General features: G+C 42.7%; 1 protein-coding gene across 3 annotated transcripts in view; it reads right to left on the bottom strand.

Annotated features, from left to right (window-relative positions):
• The window catches only part of atg4b (autophagy related 4B, cysteine peptidase), a 46,190-nt gene extending 23,618 nt beyond the window's left edge, over positions 1-22,572 (bottom strand). The window contains exons 1-6 of one of the 3 annotated variants that reach the window (XM_078563510.1): positions 22,498-22,572; positions 17,801-17,902; positions 12,379-12,450; positions 7,267-7,365; positions 6,800-6,901; positions 4,311-4,383 (exon numbers count right to left, since the gene is read on the bottom strand). In XM_078563510.1, coding sequence (XP_078419636.1) covers positions 4,311-4,383; positions 6,800-6,901; positions 7,267-7,327 — 236 coding nt within the window. In that variant the 5' untranslated portion in view covers positions 7,328-7,365; positions 12,379-12,450; positions 17,801-17,902; positions 22,498-22,572. The other 2 variants (XM_078563508.1, XM_078563509.1) reach the window with 2 other exon arrangements.
• Between the last annotated feature and the right edge of the window lie 293 nt (positions 22,573-22,865).

Here is a 22,865-nt window from a genome sequence, read left to right as displayed (position 1 = left end):
ACCCATCCAGTTTGTACAGGTCCCATCTTCCCCAGAATCGGTCCCAATGCCTCAAGAATCTAAATCCCTTCCTCCTACCCATTCTCTCCAGGCACACATTCATCTGGTCTATTCTCCTATTCTTGACCTCATTAACACATGTAATCCTGAAATTACTACCATTGAGGTTGTGCTTTTTAATTTATTTCCTAGCTCCCTATATTCTGCTTTCAGGACCTCATCCCTCTTTTTAGCTATGCCATTGATACCAGTATGGACCATGAACTCTGGCTGTTTATTCTCTTCCTTCAGAATGTCCTGCAGCCGCTCAGTGACATCCTTGACCCTGGTACTGGGGAGCCAACATACCATCCTGGTGTCACATCTGAGGCTGCAGAAAAGTGTATCTGTTCCCCTTACGATAGAATCCCCTACCACTATTGCTCTCACTCTTTTTTTCTTCCCGTCCCTGTGTAGCTGAGCCACTTGTGGTGCCATGCACTTGATTCTTGCTACATTCCCCTGAAAAATCATCTCCCCCAGCAGTATCCAAAATGGAAAATCTGTTAGAGAGGGAGATGGACCCAGGGGACTCCTGCACTACCTGCCTAGTGCTTTTACTCTGGCGGTCACCCATTCCCTTTCTGCCTGTGCACACTTTACCTGTGGTGTGACCACCTCACTGTATGTGCTATCCACGAAGATCTCAGCCTTGCGGATGCTCCACAGTGACTCCAGCCACAGCTTCAGCTCCGAAACGCATATTTCAATTAGCTGCAGCTGAAGATACTTCCTGCGCACCGTGGTTGCCCTGGACACTGGATGTGGCCAAGCTGCCCTGCATGACTTACCCTTAAATTACTCCCTTTACCACTACTTCCTCTAGTTAATACAATGGGGTTGTAGTCATGCTTCAGCTACACAAAGCCCTGGCTAGATCATGCAGGCAGGCAGGAAAATGATGTTGAGGCCACGATTAGATCAGCTATGATCTCACTGAATGGCAGAGCAGGCTTTTGGAGCCTGCTTCTATGTTCTTACGCCTGGAATACTGGGCGCAGTTCTAGCCACCACACCTTAGGAAGGATATATTAGTGTTGGAGGGTGTGCAGCGTACAGAATGATACCTGGACTCAAAGGGATAAATTACGAAAAGAGATTGCACTAAAGTTATATTCCCTGGAATTTTGATGAAAAAGAGTGGTTTGATCAAATTTCTCAAGGTTTTAAAGGGAACTACTAGTTTCTCTGTATCTATCCTATTTCCACTGATGGCGACTAGGGGCTGTAGTTTAAAAGTTAGAGCCAGGCACTTCAGGAGGGAAGTTAGGAAATACTTCCATATCCAAAAAGTGGTAGGAGTTTGGAACTCTTTCCCAGCAAACGGCAGATAATACAAGTTTCAATTTTTAATTTTAAATCTGAGATTGATATACTTCTATAAACTAAAGGTATATGAGGCAAAGGGAGGGATATGAAGTGAAATCACAGATCACCCATGCTCTCACTGAATGGTGGAACAGGTTTGAGGGGCTAAATGACATCCTTCTGTTCTTATGTTCTTAAGCCTCCCCTTAATTGTGGCAAAACTATCTGTTTCAATCACTCATGACAGCAAGTATCCACATTCTCAGCAATCTCTAAAGAGAGAGGGGAGAGAGAGAAAATTAATGAGAAACAAAAAGGAAAGATCCAAAAGGCAGGCAGAGTGAGCCAAAGGATAACAGTGGGAAAACAGGCTCTGGAAGAACAGATGGCAATAATAGCTGAGAAATGCTGCAGGTGTTTATGACTTTCCTCTGCCTGTTATTTTAGCTGAGACATTAATTTATTTAAAACAAAACAAGACAAAGCTGATGTTAAAATAACACACAGGGGAACATCACAAAACCAGTTAATATCTGCCTGATATCACCAATCATTTCTGTGCATAATTTTCTATTCATGAACGACATGGGAAATCACATTAAATAAACGGTGAGAAATAACCCTTCAGTCATAAAATGGCTAATATTTGAGCTATATTTTGAGGATCCTCACAAACAGCTATGATCTTTAAAAATCCTACATATTTGTGCACTTCCTGTCACTGTTTTCCATTATAAATTTCACATGCCCACACTGACAATGGAAATTTGTCGTCCAATCACAGCTCCTTCTTCCTGGAGGTAATGCAGAATCACCAACTGCAGGATTACAACATGACATGCTTACATAGGCAGTTTCCACTAAAACTCTGGACACGTTATGAAAATGTACACATAAATATCATAACGTGTCACGTCAAAATTACTTATCCAATTATCCTATGGTCTCTAATCCCGCTTCACCCGAATGCCAAATTTGACTCCCTATGTATAGCATCACAAGAAATCAACTGGCACACATTAAAAAGAAATAAGTATGCCTGTCACATGGCCAGCTAAAACATCTATGCAAACAACTCCCTCTGGAATTTCCCATTTTAATTATGTCCCCACCTGTCTGTTATGTTTGTATTTAACCATCATGCTTTAATGGGATTTTTCAATAAATGTTACATTCCGTGACACTGAAATGCTCTAAAAGAAAGGGTCTCAGGTGTATGCAGTTCACATCTCTAGACAATAGTTGGCACTGATCAAACCTTGAATTTTCAAGTGCCCGATGCACAGGCTTTGCCCGTTTTCCCCCACTGGAGATTATATTTGTTCCCTAAACACTTTGGGCCACTTCTCGGACCCGCCTCCCAATCTATACCCTAAAAGGTTACCTGCTTCATTAAAACCACACATCTAAAAAGTGGGTATTATGTCCATGAAATTTCTCAAATAGTAGCAGTGAAACTGCTGGACTGAACAGTGTGAACCAGAAAGAGCGGTGGTCTGTCAGAGGGTGCTAATTCTTTAGCAGTGCAGCCTGGGAGATGGTACAGCCCAACCAGGGTGGGAATTCCTGCCAGACTCTACTTCCTGCTTCATATCCAATCTGCTCCCCAATCTCTCTTCTCTTCTCAAGCACCTGGCTGTTTATTTATGGCAACTAATCCCAAATACAATAGCTTTCTATATGCATCGCTTGTTTCTACCATTACACTTTCCCATCACAATTGAATAACATTGTAATTTTGATAAAACATATCCTCCTACTCACCATGAGCAATGGCACAGGAGTTCTGCTAGGTATTAAGTTCTGCATGCAGTTACCACAGTCATTCTACTTGAAAATACAAAGTTAACTTGCAAAAATGAAATTAAATAGAACAATTATATTAATGTACAGCACTTTACATTGCTCATTCAAAAGATGATCTATGCACTTTGACTGATCAGCAGATTTAGTCTCCAGGGCACTTCGGTGCACAGTTAAATCAGTAGCTCGTATTGCATCCATTACTGATGCAGCAAAATTTTCAACTAAACGAACACAAGCTGCTAATACAATCTCGGTACTATACCCTACCTGAAGCTGCCCCTTCATTCCAGAGCAGGGACTGTTACATCCTGAGAGGGGGAATTCCTGATTCATTAAAACTATTGCAGTATCAAGAATTCCTGACCAATAAATGGCAGAGGGAACTCACAGATCAAAGCGATAGTTTCAGGAAGGAGCCAGGAAAAAAGCACATCACAGCATAGGTCAGGAGGAAGCGGGGGGAGGAGGAGGAAACAACAAGGAGCGAGTTCCAATGACTGACTGCACAGAGATTTGAACTGGGCTACTGGGGAACTTCATCGTTTGACAGTTTCAAACAAAATGTTAGGCAGGTACCTTCAGTAACACAGGAGAATTCGCATTGAAGATTTAATTAAATCTGTTTAATTCTTTATAAGGTATTGTAATTTTGCAAATAGACATACAATCTGACTGCATCTTGTCAAGCCGCTATTTATACACCTTTGGGGCTGAGAGTGGTGTGTAGTATTGCTATGAAATTAAATCAATGCCTTCTCAATTTGGACCTGATGTATCAGTTTTGGGAGATTTATGAGGGGTGTATTAGCAGATCTATAGTTGAAGTTTGAAATGCTTGTGTCATGCCCAAACTCGCACATCCTGTGGGCACTTGTGCTTGCTCTGTGAGTGGAGCACAAGCCCACAGGACAAGGCAGCATCAAGGTACTGAAGCTTTGACCTAGTTGGTTCCTGTAAACTATGTGCTAGACAGTGACCAGAAAGGTAGCTGTGACCAGAGGCTCAGAAAACACATATGTGCAGAGGTACACCAAAAAACTTATATGCAAAAGATAAATATTTGCAGTGTAAAGAGATTAATTTCAGGAAGCTGTTTTCGTTCTCATTCAGGGGGTTGGCCAGATTCTAATGCTACTGCTGTTGTGATTCATACTTACTTCAATACTTGCGCTGCAGTGTTTGGACCGTACCACTGTCCAATCAACTTCCCTTCTCCGACACCCATTTGAGCTGGTCCAAGACAAAGGAGACATAATTACAATCGTCATCCTTTTCCAGAAGCAAGCTCCCAATCTACTCATCCTTCCCATTAATAACCAACCTCACCCCAAGTAATACAGAAATCAGTTATGTAAATCCATTTGGAGAAATCACTGACCCAATTCAGCACTTCAGGTGTGGCTTGACCCACTCTGTTACACAATGGAGTCGTGATATGCTCAAGTAATGCAGAACAGGACTGGTTTGGTAGGCAGTATTTGTTAATACCAGCAGTGTGTTTAAAAAATTGTTTACAAAATATATATTTGTAAGAGATTAAGTTATTCAAACTACTAGACATTTAACAAAGTTGTAATAATAAGTACAGTAATTAAGTGACCTGATAAAAACTCAGAACCTTTCTGTTGATGAGGTGCTGTTGTCTGTTTCCATGCTTCTGGATTGTTGCCTGTGGACAAACAGCCTTGGCATAAGTTTTCACTTCCACATGAATGAGTCATGTGTAGTAGGAATAGAGGGCAAACCCATTCCATGACCAACCTGGGGCTTATCCACGCATTGCACAGGCTGTTTTAATGAAATCCAAGAGGTCAAACTCTCCTGTCACAAGTACAGTAACTCAACCTACTAACAGCGCTAGACTCTAGGATTGGCAGGCATCCCTTTCTGCAGTTGCACCACATCACAATTGATTCTGCACAATGATAGACACCTTTTCTATCTATCCAGCCAACCTTAACTGGCTGTGAATTCTGGACGTTCATCCAATGCCTGTCAAGCTGTAGTGTTTCTGCAGGATGGTGTCTAATAAGCACTTCTCCCATGTGTGTGAATTACAGTGCCTAATGTTACATTTTGACAAACAGCACACTCTCACATAAAATTTATTGGTCATCTCCTGAGTTTGGCAGGGTTCTGCTTCAAGTCTGATTAAGAGCCCTCTCTAACACCATACTCACCTGTGACCATTCTCAAGCAGGTCCAGTTACAGACAACACTATCTTGCAGCTTGTGGGGAGAACGGGCAAAGACAATGAAGACGGATAAATAAAGTGCAAGAGCAGACATCACATTGGAGGAAGGTAAGTTCCAGAATGGGATCAAGTGTGCATATGGTACATGCAATAGGGGCAGTAAGGGTGACTTTACATAGAATTACACAGCACAGAAACAGGTCATTCGGCTGAATTGGACCATGCCAGTGTTTATACTTAACAAGAGCCTCGTCTGACTAACTAACACATCCTTCTATTCCATTCTCACTCATCCCCTTAACTGTATCATTGCTATCTGCTGTAACCTCTTGATGTGGCAGTGAGTGCCACATTCCCACCACATACTGTGCAAAGGAATTCCTCCTAAATTATTTAGTTTACATTTATGCCCCTTGTTCTGGACTCAGCCGTAAGTCAGCCTACTCCCCTTCCAGTGAATGCAGCAGTTGGTGCCCCTTCCCAGTTTGGCAAGTTCAGCATCGGCAGTTACCTCCTTATTGGTGAGGAGTGCCCTTCATATCAGTGAAACAGCAACGCCGTGAAGGCCCACACACAGTAGGTCCATCAAGGGTGGATGCCCCTTGCAGTTGTGGGCAATACCCCCAAACCCTGATAGTGTATGTAGTATTTAGAACTACAATATAGGAAGCACAATGTATCATTTAAAAAAGCTTCAATGAGAATATAACGTAATACTGTCTGTTGTGAAGAAATATAAATACAGTCCCCACCAGTGAACGCACTCACCTTTAAAATGGGCAATCACATGTATATCAGCAAAAAAGCAATAACTATTAATCATTTACATCAATGTCAATTTCATAGTTGCTGGTAATAGCGACTCAAGAACTCCTTGTATTTCAGGCAGAAATAGCACTGCTTCCTTGCCTGACAAGCTTACAGCATTATTACTATATGCTGTAGAGTATACAGTACAAAACATTGGTTACTGGTGCATCCCAATATATCATACATTTACCGTTGCGTATATATTGACTAATCATGTTTGCATGTGCCCGCTATAAACAATGGGGCTTCTACAAGGAAGGGTTTGAAAAATTGGGCTTATGTTTGTTAGAATAACGCTGATTAGCTGTGATAAAAAGGTTTAAAATTACAAAACGGTGAGACAAGATACACAGAAGCAATTTTTTTTTCCAGTAATCCCGCAACTAGAGGGGCCATAGATACAAGATTAAATGCAAGAGATTTAGAAAAGAAAGCAGAGTTGTGAAGTCTGTGGAATCCACTTCCAGGGTTAGTAGTCAACGCAGAAACTCTGACAACATTCCAGATTAGACTGGTGAATGAAAAGAGATGAATGGATATGGGACTAGGCTGAGTAAATGGCAACAGTGACTAGTTGGGCCAAACAGCCTGTTTCCACCTTGCAACTTCTATGCATAACACAGCAGTGGCCGATAGCTCACCTATCTGATGAATGGAGTAGTAGCTGTCTTTCTTGTCAAGAAAAGCATTCAATATGTTGTAATATTCATCCCTTTGCTGTTTCCCGTTTACCCATCTCCAGTCTGCAAAGAAAGAGGAGGGAATGAATTGGAAATTAGGAAGCACAAATTAAACAAAATTTCAGGAAACAGCTTCTGAACAAGCAGGAAAATGGTGGTATGTCAAAAATCACAGGAAATAGGGGGCAGAAATCTGGAAGTTAGTGATCCATCACATGGTTTACCTTTTACAGACTGACCAAGACAATGTTGCATTTTAGGACCCCATTTCATCCCCATTCACCCAGCGGCTTGGCAGGGACACAAGGAAGTGATGAAACCATTTATTTCACGCCATACACAACACCTAGCCTTTACCTAGACCACCACAAGGCCTGAATATAGCTAATCAGAGACCCAAACCCTAGGGATCTGTTCTCGGAACTCACCTCGACCCAAATGTCTGCAGATAAGAGCCTGGGCGAAGATCATTTGTCCGCACCGCAACATACAGCCCCAGCCATTATCAGAGGTGGGTCCTGTGCCTCCTGTCCACAACAAAACAATTCAGCATATTTATATATATTTAATATTTATAACATGCAATGCACTTAGCACAAGAAATACACATACCATAATACACCTATCCCTTCTCCATGCTACTTTGCAAACAATTCTAACATGCAGAATCATCTGAGGATTAATCGCACCATTGACCCGTATACAGGATCAGTATAGTGTTTTCCGACTTGTAGCCCAAAGCTATCCATATGCACTCCAGAATCTGATTTGCCCTACTCTAGGGACACTAAGCCACCCACTGAAACAAAACCAAGCACTGTTAAAATATATATAACCCTCACTTCTTTTAAAAAGATTTTTCAGCTGCTTATTTTGCACGTTCACATGACACACCCTTTGACTTTTTCTTCTGTCTGGGGTACTAACCACGTAGTTCACATCACCGGAGTTCTCTTTTGATACAGTGGGGTCCACTAAACCTAGTTTTCAATGGTTCGTCAGACAAAGGCAACAAGACTAGTGCCTTATTCCCTGGTTCAAACTATACCTTTGGTGTTTTTTCCACTTGTGCTCTCATCACCTGCTGAGAAGCCTCGAGATGTTTTCTAGCCACTACAAAAGACTTTGAGAGCCTTTCTCGGAACTTTGACGCAGAATCTAGGAGAATAGTTTCCTCCTGTGCCAAAAATCTCTAAACTCATGTCCATTGAGAATGACAAGAACAATATCCCTTCATCACAATCCTGAGGATGCGCAAAAGGCCCAAATCATACTCTTAGGGTCTAGATTGTCTCTCCAAAGCATGTTGAGAATGCAGGTGATAAGCAGATGATTTGAGCTGCTTCGCTTTGAAATTACACATGACCTCCTCAAACACACCTGACATGAAATTTGTTCCATTAGTCAGACTGAACTTCTTTTGGCAACTCATGCCTAGCGAAAAACTGGACCAACTCCTCAATCACAACTTTCACTGTGACCTTTATCCAATGGTACTGCCTCTGGAAATCAAGTGGACAAATCCATGACCCAATTTAGTCTTTGGCAAGGGTCCAACACATTCCACAAGAACCATACTAAATGGTTCATCAAATGCAGGTATTGGTATTAATAGGACTGGCTTGATCAAGGGTTGTGGCTTCCCAATCATCTGACACGACATGTCTTACAAAAGTTAACCACATCTTTCTGCAGCTTCTGCCGACAAAAATGCACTAATGTGCCATTCTCTAAGAATACCCAAATGATCTGTGGCCAGAAACTCATGGGCAATTCTCAAAATCTTACTCTGGTAACTAGGGACAATAACTTGATGGACTACAGGTGGCCTCTGTGGAGGTCTCCACTTCCTTCTCAATAGATCATTCTTGATGCAACGCTCAGGGACCTTTTCAGCCTCTGCCTCAGAACATGCTGTCTGACACAAGCTCCTCAAATCAGGGTTTGCCTGTTGTGCCTCAACCAGGGAAGATCTGCTATACACTTTACCATTGTTAGCCTTGGAGCCTTTAACACCAACATCCCCATCCAAATCATTGAAAAAGTTTCAGCCAAAGGACAAAAATAGCTTGTTGCCCCACCTTGAACTAAACTTGTCCTCTGGACTTGCTCTTTTGCTAACCTGAGGGGTGCCTGTGTCTTTACCTCTGCCACCTTTCTCAACAGAGCCAAATTTTTTTTCAGTCTCAAACTTCTTATCTCACCAATTTCTTTGGGAGTTTCCAAATTGGGGCCTGTTACTAATATGGTTGAGAGTCAATTCACAAACATCTGAAACTGTTGCGGCTTCCTTTACTCTATGAACATTTATGTTCTTCCAGGTGGGGCCTTATTCCCACAGGGACGCTATTTTTAAATTCTTCCACCAGAATCACCTCCCTAAGGCTCTCAGCCTTATTCAACCTTCATCGATCTATACTACCTATCAAACACCATTTCCTTCTTTCTAGCAATATCCTGCTTCCTTTTCAGATTTCTGAATTTCTGCCTGTAAGCCTCTGGTACCAACTCATAGGGATTGAAAACAGCAGTCTTCACTCTCAGCCACCCCAGTGCTCTTCTGAAAGAGATGAGAACACCTCCTAAGATTTCCTTCCGAAAAAGCTCCGTAGGAGCATAATCACAGAATCACAGTGCTGAAGAGGCCCTTCAGCCCATCGAGTCTGCACCGATACGTGAGAAACACCTGACCTACCTACCTAATCCCATTTACCCGCATTTGGCCCATAGCCCTCAATGTTATGACGTGCCTAGTGCTCATCCAGGTACTCTTTAAAGGATGTGAGGCAACCCGCCTCCCCGGCAGTGCATTCCAGACCGTCACCACCCTCTGGGTAAAAAAGATTTTCCTCACATTCCCCCTAAACCTCCTGCCCTTCACCTTGAGCTTATGCCCCCTTGTGACTGACCCTTCAACTAAGGGGAACAGCTGCTCCCTATCCACCCTGTCCATGCCCCTCATAATCTTGTTCACCTCGATCAGGTCGTCCCTCAGTCTTCTCTACTCCAACGAAAACAACCCAAGTCTATCCAACCTCTCTTCATAACTTAAATGTTTCATCCCAGGCAACATCCTGGTGAATCTCCTCTGCAACCCCTCCAGTGCAATCACATCCTTCCTATAATGCGGCAACCAGAACTGCACACAGTACTCCAGCTGTGGCCTCACCAAGGTTCTATACATCTCCAACATGACCTCCCTACTTTTGTAATCTATGCCTCGGTTGATAAAGGCAAGTGTCCCATATGCCTTTTTCACCACCCCCACATGCCCCTCCGCCTTCAGAGATCTATGGACACACACGGCAAGGTCCCTTTGTTCCTCAAAGCTTCCTAGTGCCATGCCATTCATTGAATACTTCCTTATCAAATTACTCCTTCCAAAGTGTATCACCTCACACTTTTCAGGGTTAAATTCCATCTGACACTTATCTGCCCATTTGACCATCCCGTCTATATCTTCCTGTAGCACAAGACACTCAACCTCACTGTTAACCACCCGGCCAATCTTTGTGTCATCCGCAAACTTACTAATCTTACCCCCACATAGTCATCTATGTCGTTTATATGAATAACAAATAAAAGGGGACCGAGCACAGATCCCTGTGCTCACTGCCACTGGACACTGGCTTCCAGTCACTAAAGCATCCTTCTGTCATCGCCCTCTGCCTCCTACAACTAAGCCAATTTTGAATCCACCTTATCAAATTACCCTGTATCCCATGTGCCTTTGCCTTCTTTATAAGTCTCCCATGTGGGACCTTGTCAAAGGCTTTGCTGAAATCCATATAAACTACATCAACTGCACTACCCTCATCTACACACCTGGTCACCTCCTCAAAAAAATTCAATCAAATATTGTTTAGGCCAATTCAGGTTTATGACGATTTTCTCAAATGACACAAAGTACATTCCACTCCGTCCTCACTAAATTTAGGTACCGTGAATATTCTTTGCAAAATTAAAGTAAGAGGGAGTTTAAATAGGTCAACTCATGTTTCACTACCAATGCACATTTGCAATTTTTGAGCCTTTTCTCTTTCCAATTTTGTCTCTTTCTTCATCCCTTACCTCTTTTTCTAACTTTACCCTTTGTAATTTTTTATTTCTAATTCAAGCTCTCATTTCTGACTGGTACCAGAGGCCTACAGATGAGCTGCCAACCTGATTCTCAGGTCCTTGATCCTGGAGAAAGGCCCGATGCTAGCCTGTCAAGTGCCTGAGTGGCAGAAGATGCAGCGGGCCTTCCTGAAAAGAGGCAACACAGGGGTCTCGCCTACTCTCCAGCCAGCAGCCGAGACCCCTGTTGCCTCCACAAGATTGTGCCCAGAGAATAGGACTTCTTTCTCTGGAAGAGGGGAGTCTGATAGGTGGCCTGATAGAGATCTTTAAAATTATGAAGGGGTTTAATAGGGTAGTCAGAGATAATGTTTCCATTTGTAAGGGAGACCAAAAGTAGGGACCATAATTATGTGACAATCACTAAGAAATCTAATGAGGAGTTCAAGAAAAACATCTTTACCCATAGAGTGGTACGTGCTACCAAAGGGAACATAGATGCATTTAAAGGGAAGTTAGACAAGTGCAGGAGGGAAAAAGGAAAAGAAAGATATGCTGATAGGGTGAGATGAAGTAGGCTGGGTGGAGGCTCATGCGGTGCATAAATGCAGGCCTGTTGGGCCGAATGGCTTGTTTATGAAAGACAGGAACAGGAGTAGGCCATTCTACCCCTCGTCATTCATCTAGATCATGGTTGATCAGTATCTCAACTCCAGTCTCCCACTTGTGTTCTGTAACTCTTAATAATACTCTTGCTAACAAAAATCCATCAATCTCAGTTTTGACATTTTCAAATGACCTGTACTGTCAACAGCTTTGGAGGAGGGGGTCCTGGATTTCCACCACTTTGGCATCACCCCTGAAAGACCCAGACAGAATTTTAAGATTATGCTCCCTTCTTCTGGGCTCCTCCACATTCATCTTTCAATGTCTCTTTACAACTTTCTGCTTCCATCTACACTGTTTACTGTTGTCACTTAACTTGGTGCTGTCAGCAAACTTAGATATATGGTTCCCTATTCCTTCATCCAAGTTATCTGCTGTGAACTTGATATATAAAAATAGCGATGAGGATTAATCAAGCATACAAAAAAGTTTTATCATGTCACTGTGAAATATCTCTTAGCTGAAAGAAAACAGAAAATGCTGGAAATACTCTCTCTCTCCACAGATGCTGCCAGACCTAACAGAGTCAACTTTACAGGTCTGTGACCTTTCAAAAATGGGAAAATTAATTGGACCTGATTATTAGATTCCAGTGTGTAGTTCACTCCGTTATTCATTGCTCTAACAATGGATGTACTCCAAAACCTAAAAGTTAAGCTATTGTCACAATATTACCCGTTTTTCCTGATTTTAGTGACATTCAATCTCCAAACTAGGCACTGTTCACATGCAGAACATTTCCACAGGAAGGGAGTGCAAGACTATCTTAAAATCCAATGAATTTCAGTTGTGAAAGACAGGTAATAAGTACCTACCAATGGGAGAGAAATTCTTCCTGTATGTAAACCAAAGCCGTGAGGTAACATCTGCAAAGATCTCATCTTTATCTAGAGGAAGACAAAAGGAACAAACTCACAATAAAGAAGAAAAATATCACTCATTGTCCTCTGTACTTCAGTATGGCTATAAAACTGGATTTAAAGAAAGAAAAGATGAATTTGTATTAATCTAGATGTAATCATACCCTCGCGGTGTGTCAAAGCACTTTGCAATCAATTAGCTGCTTCTTTTGTAGTGTAATCACTGTTTTTTAGGCAACATGATAGCCAAGTTGTGTCCCACAAACAGCAATGAGACAAATGGCCAATTGACATGTTATATTTTGGTAATGGATGATGGATAATGGTCAGCCATGACACTGGGGACAATTCCCTGCTCTTCAATCAGTGGCATGGGATGATTTTGTTTCAACATGTGGGTAAGACCTTGATTTAACATCTCACCAGAAAATTTGGCACCTCAGGCAATGCGACACTTCACTTCCTCAGTAGTGCATTTGAATATCAATCTAGATGATATGCTTAAATTGTGCACTGAAGTTCAAACAAACTTCCTCAAAGAGATAAGTAATCTTGTGACATCCATTGACAATGCAAGTTTTCATTTTCTGTCCTGCCTTTCATAACTTGCAAATAGCCCAAAGAACTTCACAACTAATCAAGTACTTTTGTCGTCAATTTGTTATGAGCAAGGTCCCGCAAACAGCAATGAGATAAATGTCCAGGTCATCTGCTTTAGTGATGCTGGTTGATGCATAAATGCTGGCCAGAGCACTGGGAGAACTCCCCTGCTTTTTTCTGAAATAGTGCCATGGGATCTTTTACATTAATCGGAGGGGGAGGATAGGGCCTTGACTACTGTTTATATCTGCATAAGTAAATTTTCTGGATTAAACAGTGCAATTAAAACATATTCAAATTTAGAAGGCTGAGATATAAAGCAATAATGGATACAAGTGTAACCTGGGATTAGAATTATAGAGTACAAGTTTATATTTTGTGATTACTATTACAAGACCGTCAAAATAAATAAACTTCTCTCCGGTGAGTCTTGCTGCAAGTACACATATGGACATAACATAAAAACCAATAACAAATTATTTCAATAGGAATTGGATATCTGAGAAGGTAGAATGTTAAAGGCTGCAGGGAAACTCAAGGATTAGGTGTCAGTCATCAGTTGAAGAGCTTGCACTGAGCACAGTGGACAATCCAAATGGTGCTGTTATGCGCTGTAACTGAGTAGCAGTAAATGAGGAATGGGCTGGAATGATCAGCAGGCTACAAACCTCATTTTGTCTAGTGGGAATGTAGAGCAGATTCTATCGTATGAAGATTTGAATACATTCAGTAACACTGAGGCACAACAATGTCCATTGCTTCACTTGTTGTCACTGAGACCTCCTGTGGCTTTACCCACAGGTAAGCCAAAGCCTAGGGTGTGGTTATAGATGTTTACTGGGGCCCCAAGTAGACACAGAACTGGATGCTTCTCCTCAGTAGTAGTTTCACTTGAGCTACAGTAACCGAGCTTGGTATCTTTACACATGGCTCCTGACACTGGCCCAGGTTATAACTTTCAAAAGAGAGTGGGGTATATAATTGAAAAGACAACATTTGCAGGGTTATGGGAAAGAATAAGGTAGTGGTACTAACTGGATAGTTCTTTGAAAGAGCTGACAGGCACAATGGATCGAACGGCCACCTTCTGTGCTATAAGATTGTGTGTTAGGGAACGTAGCTGGGCATATGAAGCTCATTCCTCCAGTCGACCAATTCTTTGCCCAACTGCACTTTGAACAGCCCTAATACTTACTACACAGTTTGATAGATTGCCCAGGGTAAAGATATTCTCCCTCACACCAGTTTTAAATCTACTTTGCAAAACATGCATTTATAAAGTAGGGATCTTGGTTTACATCAGTTTATAAATTATCAGATATTTTGAAAACTTCAGTTAGGTCCCTCTGAGCACCTTCCTTCCAAGCTGTGGAGTTTGAGTTTCCATAATCCATCACAGTTGATCCTTATCACATCCAAGATATTGGATTTACTGTGAAAACTGAATAGGTGATTATCCTCTCTTGTACTTTTGAAAAAATACTACAGGGGTTCAGTTGAGAAAGGTCCTACAGTGAAATATCTTGCCAGTTTATGGTTAGATGGAGGAGTAGCCATAAAGCAAGGTAATAATGAGCCAATGTTACTCACTGAACCTAACCTCAGCATGTCAATGCCTTCAGGAGAGGACAGATAAGGGAGGGAGGTAGAGATGATTCCTTGGCTCCTGAGGCAACACTACTATGCCAACAACCACTGGGATTGGGCTTTGTACACTATTCCAAATGTCTCGGGGAGGAGGAAGCCTAGTGTAAGTTTGAAAAAATCTTTCTGCAGCAAAGGCTCAAAGAATCATAATAGTTCCAGCACAGAAAGTGGCTGTTTGGCCCTTGTGTCTGTGCTGGTTCTCCAAAGGAGCAATTTGCTTAGTGCCACTCCCCAGCCTTTTCCCCATAACGCTGAAAATTCTTCCTTTTCAGATAATAATCCAATTCTCTTAAATGCCTTGATTAAACCTGCCTCCACTACACTCTTCAAGCAGTGTATTCCAGATCCCAACCACTCACTGCGTGAAAAGGTTTTTCATGTTGCCATTGTTTCTTTTGCCAATTTTCTTAAATCTGTGCCTCCTCTGGTTCTTGATCCTTCCACCAATGGGAACAGTTTTTCCCTATCTACACTGCCCAGATCTCTCACGATTTTGTATATCTTCATTAAATCTCCTCTCAACTTTCTCTCAGGTTCAGTAGAAATGAAGATTACAAGTCTTACGAACTAGCCTGAAGATGTACCACACTAGCAATGATGTTAATAAGCTTGCATGCTCCAGCGTAATCTTCATATCATTAATTAGAAAATAAGTTGCTCCTGTTTAAAATACATTTACAGGAAGTTGAAACATCTCAGGAAGGGGGGAAAAAAATGAAACCGTTTGACTTGAGCCAGAATATTGATGGAGAACAGGGCTAACAACTGAGGTCTGCTACATATCCAAAGCAGATAAATGAAGAGGATGGGGAGTAAGTGTACGGAAAGATAAGGTAGTAATAATTGATGAGTACGACCAACTTAATATAATGCCCTTTGAGAAATGTGCAAAGGAAAAAGCACTGCAAGACTACTTAACACACTATGTTGTGTACCCCTGAGAGCTCACGTCTCGACTTGGTTCCTACAAGATGGCACCCAAGTAAGTGGAACCTCTGCAGACATACGACAATATAATCTTTTGCACATCATCCGGCAACGTGTGTTAGCAAAGACATGGGGATTTGAGTATATAGTATTCAGGGATGAACATAGAGAAGTGAAATAAGATACATTGCTGACAGATAGGTCAATTAACTTTTAAAACTGTAATACCTCCTCAGGAAAAATCTGCAAGGAAAACAAGCAATTGTGAAAACGAACGCTAAATAAACACACTCGCATTTATCTCATCTCTCAGAACATTTTAAAAGCAATTCACATACAATGAAATGCTTTGACATGTTGTGGCTGTTCATTTTTACTATTTTGGATAGAGCAACTCAAATGCAAAGGAGGAAAAATATACAAAACACATTGGGAAATAGGAGAGGAAGAATATTGGGAAGAGTATTGGAAATGTTAAACAAGCTGTAATAGCTATTAAGGTTGCAAAATGGCACTGAAGGTGAAAGTAAAGGATGTTGATACAATAATACAACATTTTACAAGAGTGGTTATGGAGGAGTTAGAACTCCAAAAGATTAACAATTACATGATAATCAAAGATAAAAAAAGTAGAGTACAGCTAGGAAAATAAAACTGTCATAAAATTTCTGCAGGACAATAAACACCCGCAGGATCAACATGGAGGCTATTTCATAGATTCAGAGATCGAAGACCTACAAATTCCTGGGTCACATGGCATATATCCTAGAGTGCTTTAGTAGATGGCGTAGCTGCATTATTGGAAATATACAAATATAGTATCTACAAGCACAATTAGCCAATGTAAAGTAATGGAAACCATTCTGAAGAATAGACCGAAGAATTACATACCAATACGTGACAATTTAATAAGGAGCCATCAGCAGGGAATTACAAGGGTAGATCTTACTTAATAAACTTCCTCACCCACTTTGTGATTACAAATAAAATAGATGATTTAGACTATTTCGGAAAGCATGTAACAAGGTTCCACAAAAACTTTTTACATAGAAATCATGGGGACTCCAAGGGACAAAACGGAACTAAATAGAACATTGGATTTAAAAAGACATTGGATGCAGGTGCAGTGCCAGATTGGGGGCTGGAGCTGTTGAGTGAGGTACTGAAGGTGTAATCAATCTGGACTCCTGTTTTAAATCAACACGAATGACCTGGGCATGAAAACTGAACACAAGCTTGTTAAGTTTGCTGATAATACTAGAAGCAGTGAATGTTGTGAATGAGTTGCAGATTTATATTGATTGTGCAATTGGGCAGGTAAACAGCAAATTAAGTTCAATATTGACAACTGCAAAGTAAAAAGATATTGGGATTAGAAATGAGCAGCACAGGTAAACAATGAAATAGTTACTTGCAAGATATACAAAATAAATCTGCTACGAACAGTAGACTCATCATTTTCAGTGTTGAGACTATGGACAAGCAATTTGAAAGGGCAAAACTAATTTTAGGATGCAGTTAGAACAGTGAATAGCTCCAATTTGGCTTTATCCACAAAGGTGCAGCTCCAGGCTAAGTGCTTAACTCTGGGATTTTGGTAAGTGAGGGAATTTGGTGCAGTGAGAGCAGTGGTGCTGTCCAAGTGAAGATGATCTGAAGCCCAGAGGGGTTATAAATTTAAATTAGTGAAAAGTACATTTTAAGAGTAGAGCCAGCAGAAAGAGATATTTTACTCAAAAGGGTGAAAACATTTCAATAAATCGACCAGATCAGATTAAAAAACATAAATGCTTTTAAAATGCAGCTGGTTGCTGGTCTGAGCTAGTTAATCTAGTTGAATGATAATTGATTGAACCAAATGGCCTCTTCTGATTCAAATTATATTTTTTAAAAAGTTAAACACAGTTAAACACAGCACAGTTTAGGGTAAGTACTAATAGTTACAGTCTCCTTTAAAAGATGGTTTCCAGAGAGAAATTGAGTAAAATCCCCTTTGTATGTTGTGATTTTACCCTATCAGAGTGTTGTAAAGATATGGTAACTTGCCCAGCTTCTTCCCCAACCTCTCAACAGCAAGCCCTCTATTTACAGAGTCAGCCCAGTGACAGCCAGCCCCCAACCCTCTGCCCCAATCTAATACCAGAAACAGTCTATCTCCTACCACCTCTCTCCCAAACTACCTGTGAGTACTGTGCCCCAGTACCTGAGAGTGCACTGTATTTTGTTCCTAAAATCCAAACTGGTTCTGTTGTTTCTGGAAAGTCTTCAAAATCGCCAAACCTCAAGGTGTCGTATGTTAGAGTAGCTGGGGAGAAATAAAAAAAAACGAGTTACAGCATAATCTACTGAAGGATTCTGAAGATGAACACACTCCCAGAATTTTCAATCCTCTATTTCCCCACAGGTGTCACGCCTTCGTTTGTGAATGCGTTAATTTATACTAGGCAATATTGCCAGCCAATAACACTATATACTTCATTTATATATGTGATAAACTGCTTGTTTCATGATGTTTTTCAGTCACACCTTTACATGCCAACATTTCAAGTTAGATGACCTACATGTCAATACTTCAATTATGCACATCCGGTATATTAAAGGTTGCAGGCCTCCTGATACTTCATTTATATCTGCACTAAACTTTATAATGGCTTGTATTGCACCTCCTTCACCCACTACTTTTCTCTAGACTTTGGCTCCAACCTCCCTCAAACAAGGTTTGAAACATGGGAAAGAGAATGGGGATGGGGGTGGAGGAGGGGGCAAATGGGGTGTGCAAGATGGAGAGGTTAGGGGATGGGCAAAATGAGAGAAAGCAGAATGAATGGGAGCACATGGGGATAGCAGAAAGGAGGGGAGAACAACATTTACGCAAAAGGGGAGATGAGGGTAAGTAGATGACAGAGGTGAGGTACTAATACAAAGCTATAGAGGAGGGAATGAGGAGTGAAGGGGTAGTGGATAGGGGATAATCAAAGGGGATAGGTAAAAATGGAAGCAGCTGGAGTTGGGCAATTGCAAGAGATTGGAGTGACTGGGAAGAGAATATAGAGGGGTGCTGAGGACATAAACCTGATGGTCAAAACGTTCAGAACTGAGGTGGTGAGGGATGAACAGATGAGATTGACTGTGGTTTGATGGGTTCTAAAATGGCTGATGAATCCAATGTGCGATCTGCAGATTCTGCCACGTGGGGTAGGTGATGCTTGAAGAGTTGGGTAGATAGGTTGTTTGGAGGTTTGTGCACTCCCTCCAACGCCTTGACTTCACCTCTGCATGTTCCCAGTGAAGTCTTTCAATGTGTTTGGTGCCTTCCCAAATTAGCCTTACAATTTTGGTCGGTCACAATGAATCAATGGGTACGTTTGACCTCTTCAAGGAATCTTTGAGGACATCCCGAAGCATTTCTGCTATCCTCCTGGCAGTTTCCTGCTGCGACTGAGTTCCCAGTAGAGCAATTGCTTCAGGAGCCTGGTATCAGAGAGCATTATGAATTGAGGGGGATGTTGACTTCACCGCACAGGCCGAGAGGGGAAAGCATCGAAGGTATCTTGACGCGAAATTTTAAATCATAATAGTTAGCTGGTAGAGTATAAGCATTTAAATAAGCAAGAAATGGAATAAGGGGAGATGCTCAAAAGAGGAGAAAGTGGCCTCTCCCCATACTATTCTGGCAAAGATATGAGAGCCACAACGCCACCATGATAGTCTGGGTGTGGCAAACAGTGCAAGGTTTATCCAGGTTAGCAGGTTTGATTTAGGGGAAAGCTGTCATCACCCTTCAGCCAAGTTTCCATCAAGGCCATGATGTCGATACAATTAACAATAACCGCAGAGGTGCAAGGACCTTGTTCACAAGTGATTGGGTATTCTGGAGGGAGTTTATTTTTTATTCATTTATGGGATGTGGGCTTCGCTGGCAGGGCCAGCATTTATTGCCCATCCCTAGGTGCCCTTGAGAAGGTGGTGGTGAGCTGCCTTCTTGAACCGCTCCAGTCCGTGTGGTGTAGGTACACCCACAGTGCTGTGGAAGGGAGTTCCAAGATTTGGACCCAGCGACAGTGAAGGAACGGCAATATATTTCCAAGTCAGGGTGGCGAGTGACTTGGAGGGGAACCTCCAGGCGGTGGTGTTCCCATCTCTCTGTTGCCCTTGTCCTTCCAGGTGGCAGTGGTCGTGTGTTTGGAAGCAGCCTTGATGAATGCCTGCAGTGTATCTTGTAGATGGTAAACACTGCTGCCACAGTGTGTCAGTGATGGAGGGAGTGAATGTTTGTGGATGTGGTGCCAATCAAGCGGGCTGCTTTGTCCTGGACAGTGTCCAGCTTCTTCAGTGCTGTGGGAGCTACACTCATCCAGGCAAGTGGGGAGTATTCCATCACACTCCTGCCTTGTGCCTTGTAGGTGGTGGACAGACTTTGAGAAGTAAGGTGGTGAGTTACTCATTGCAGGATTCCTAGCCTGACCTGCTCTAGTAGCCACAGTATTTATATGGCTAGTCCAGTTCAGTATCTGGTCAATGGTAACCCCCAGGATGTTGCTAGTGGGGGATTCAGTGATGGTAATGCCATTGAATATAAAGGGGTGATGATTGGATTCTCTCTTGTTGGAGATGGTCATTGCCTGACGCTTGTGTGATGCGAATGTTACTTGCCACTTGTCAGCCCAAGCCTGGGTATTGTCCAGGTCTTGTTGTATTTGGACATGGACTGCTTCAGTATCTGAGTCATCGTGAATGGTGCTGAACATTGTGCAATCAGCAGCAAACATCCTCACTTCTGATCTTATAATGGAAGGAAGGTCATTGATGAAGCAGCTGAAGATGGTTGGGCCGAGGATACTACCCTGAGAAACTCCTGCAGTGATGTCCTGGAGCTGCGATGACTAACCTCAACAACCACAACCATATTCCATTGTGCTAGTATGACCAGCGGAGAATTTTCCCTAATTCCCACTAACTCCAGCTTTGCCAGGGCTCCTTGATGCCACACTCGGTCAAATGCTGCCTTGATGTCAAGGGCAGTCACTCTCACCTCACCTCGGGAGTTCAGCTCTTTTGTCCATGTTTGAAACAAGGCTGTAATAAGGTCAGGAGCTCAGTGGCCCTGGGGGAACCCAAACTGGGCAGTGAGCAGCTTGTTGCTAAGCAAGTGCCGCTTGATAGCACTGTTGATGACCCCTTCCATTACTTTACTGATGATCGAGGGTAGACTGATGGGGCGGTAATTGACCAGGTTGGATTTGTCCTTTGTGTGTACAGGACATCCCTGGGCAATTTTCCACATTGCCGGGTAGATACCAGTGTTGTAGCTGTACTGGAACAACTTGGTTCGGGGCACAGCAAGTTCTGGAGCACCAGTCTTAAGTACTATTGCCAGAACATTGTCAGGGCTCAGCCATTGCAGTATCCAGTGCCTTTAGCCATTCCTTGATATTACATGCAGCAAATAGAATTGGCTGAAGACTGGCATCTGTGATGCTGGGGACCTCCAGAGGAGGTAGAGATGGGTCATCGACTCGGCAGTTCTGGCTGAAGATTGTTGCAAATGCTTCGGCCTTATCTTTTGCACTGCTGTGCTGGGCTCCCCCATCATTGAAGATGGGAATATTTGTGGCTCCTCCTCCTCCAGTGAGTTGTTTAATTGCCTACCACCATTCATGACTGGGTGTGGCAGGACTTCAGAGCTTAGATCTGATCCATTGATTGTGGGATCGCTTAGCTTATCACTTGCTGCTTATGCTGTCTGGCATGCAAGTAGTCCTGTATTATAGCTTCACCAGGTTGACACCTCATTTTTAGGTATTCCCGGTGCTGCTCCTGGCACGCCCTCCTGCACTCTTCATTGAACCAGGGTTGATCCACTGGCTTGATGGTAATGGTAGAGTGGGGTATATGCTGGGCCATGACGTTACAGATTGATTTCGAGTACAATTCTGCTGCTAACAATGGCCCACAGCGCCTCAAGGATGCCCAGTCTTGAGTTGCTAAATCTGTTCGAAATCTATCCCATTTAGCACAGTGGCAGTGCTACACAACACGATGGAGGGTATCCTCAATGTGAAGGCGGTGGTCACTCCTACCGATACCATCATGGACAGATGCATCTGCAGCAGGCAGGTTGGTGAGGATGAGGTCAAGTATGTTTTTCCTTCTTGTTGGTTCCCTCACCACCTGCCAGAGACCCAGTCTAGCAGCTATGTCATTTAGGACTAGTCCAGCTCGGTCAGTGGTGGTGCTAACCGAGCCACTCTTGGTGATGGGCATTGAAATCCCCCACCCAGAGTATGTTCTGCACCCTTGCCACCCTCAGTGCTCCCTTCAAGTGATGTTCAACATGGAGGAGTAATGATTCATCAGCTGAGGGAGGTACATGGTAATCAGCAGGGATTTCCTTGCCCATGTTTGACCTGATGCCATGAGGCTTCATGGGGGCCAGAGTCAATGTTGAGGACTCCCAGGGCAACTCCCTCCCCACTGTGTCACCACCTCTGCTGGGATGGTGATGGTGGAGTCTGAGACATTATCTGTAAGGTATGATTCCATGAGGGTGGCTGTGGCTGTTGCTTGACTAGTGTGAGAGACAGCTCTCCCAATTTTGTTAGTAAGGGAGGCTTTGCGTTGTCATTTCCAGTGCCTAAGTCGATGCCGGGTGGTCTGTCCGGTTTCATTCCTTTTTTGTGACTTTGTAGCGGTTTGTTACAACAGAGGGCATTTAAGAGTCAACCACATTGCTGTCACATGTTAGCCAGTGATTGGTTAGATAAGTTTTTACAACAAACGACAAAGTTTCATGGTCATCATTAGACTTTTAATTCCAGACATTTATTGAATTCAAATTCAATCATCTGCCGTGGCAGGATTTGAACCTGGGTCTTTGGATTACTAGTCCAGCGACGATACCATTATGCCATCGCCTCCCTCTAATGTGGAGAGAGGTGGTGAGAGCTGATCCCTGAAGAGTCCATAGGGTCGGCACTGGGAGGGGTGAGCTGGATGGGGAGCAAAAAGTCAAAGTGAACCCCCAGCAGGCTTGCTGGATAGGTAGTAGGTCAGCGAGAGTATAACAGGGTAATTGCAGCTGTTGATCTTCACTTGCTAGGCTGAGTGCAGCTCTAACTACACAAGAAGCTTGACACCATCCAGGATAAAGCAGCCCACTTAATTGGCACTCACCCACCACCTTAAACATCCACTCCCTCCACTACTGAAGCACAGTAGCAGCAGTGCTTAGCACCTACAAGATGCACTGCAGCAACTCACGAAGGCTC

This window comes from Cetorhinus maximus, chromosome 19 (assembly GCF_964194155.1).
Source record: "Cetorhinus maximus chromosome 19, sCetMax3.hap1.1, whole genome shotgun sequence".
Taxonomy (NCBI): Eukaryota; Metazoa; Chordata; class Chondrichthyes; order Lamniformes; family Cetorhinidae; genus Cetorhinus; species Cetorhinus maximus.
Note: the sequence above shows the minus strand (reverse complement) of the source record. Positions and strands in the feature narration are given on the sequence as shown.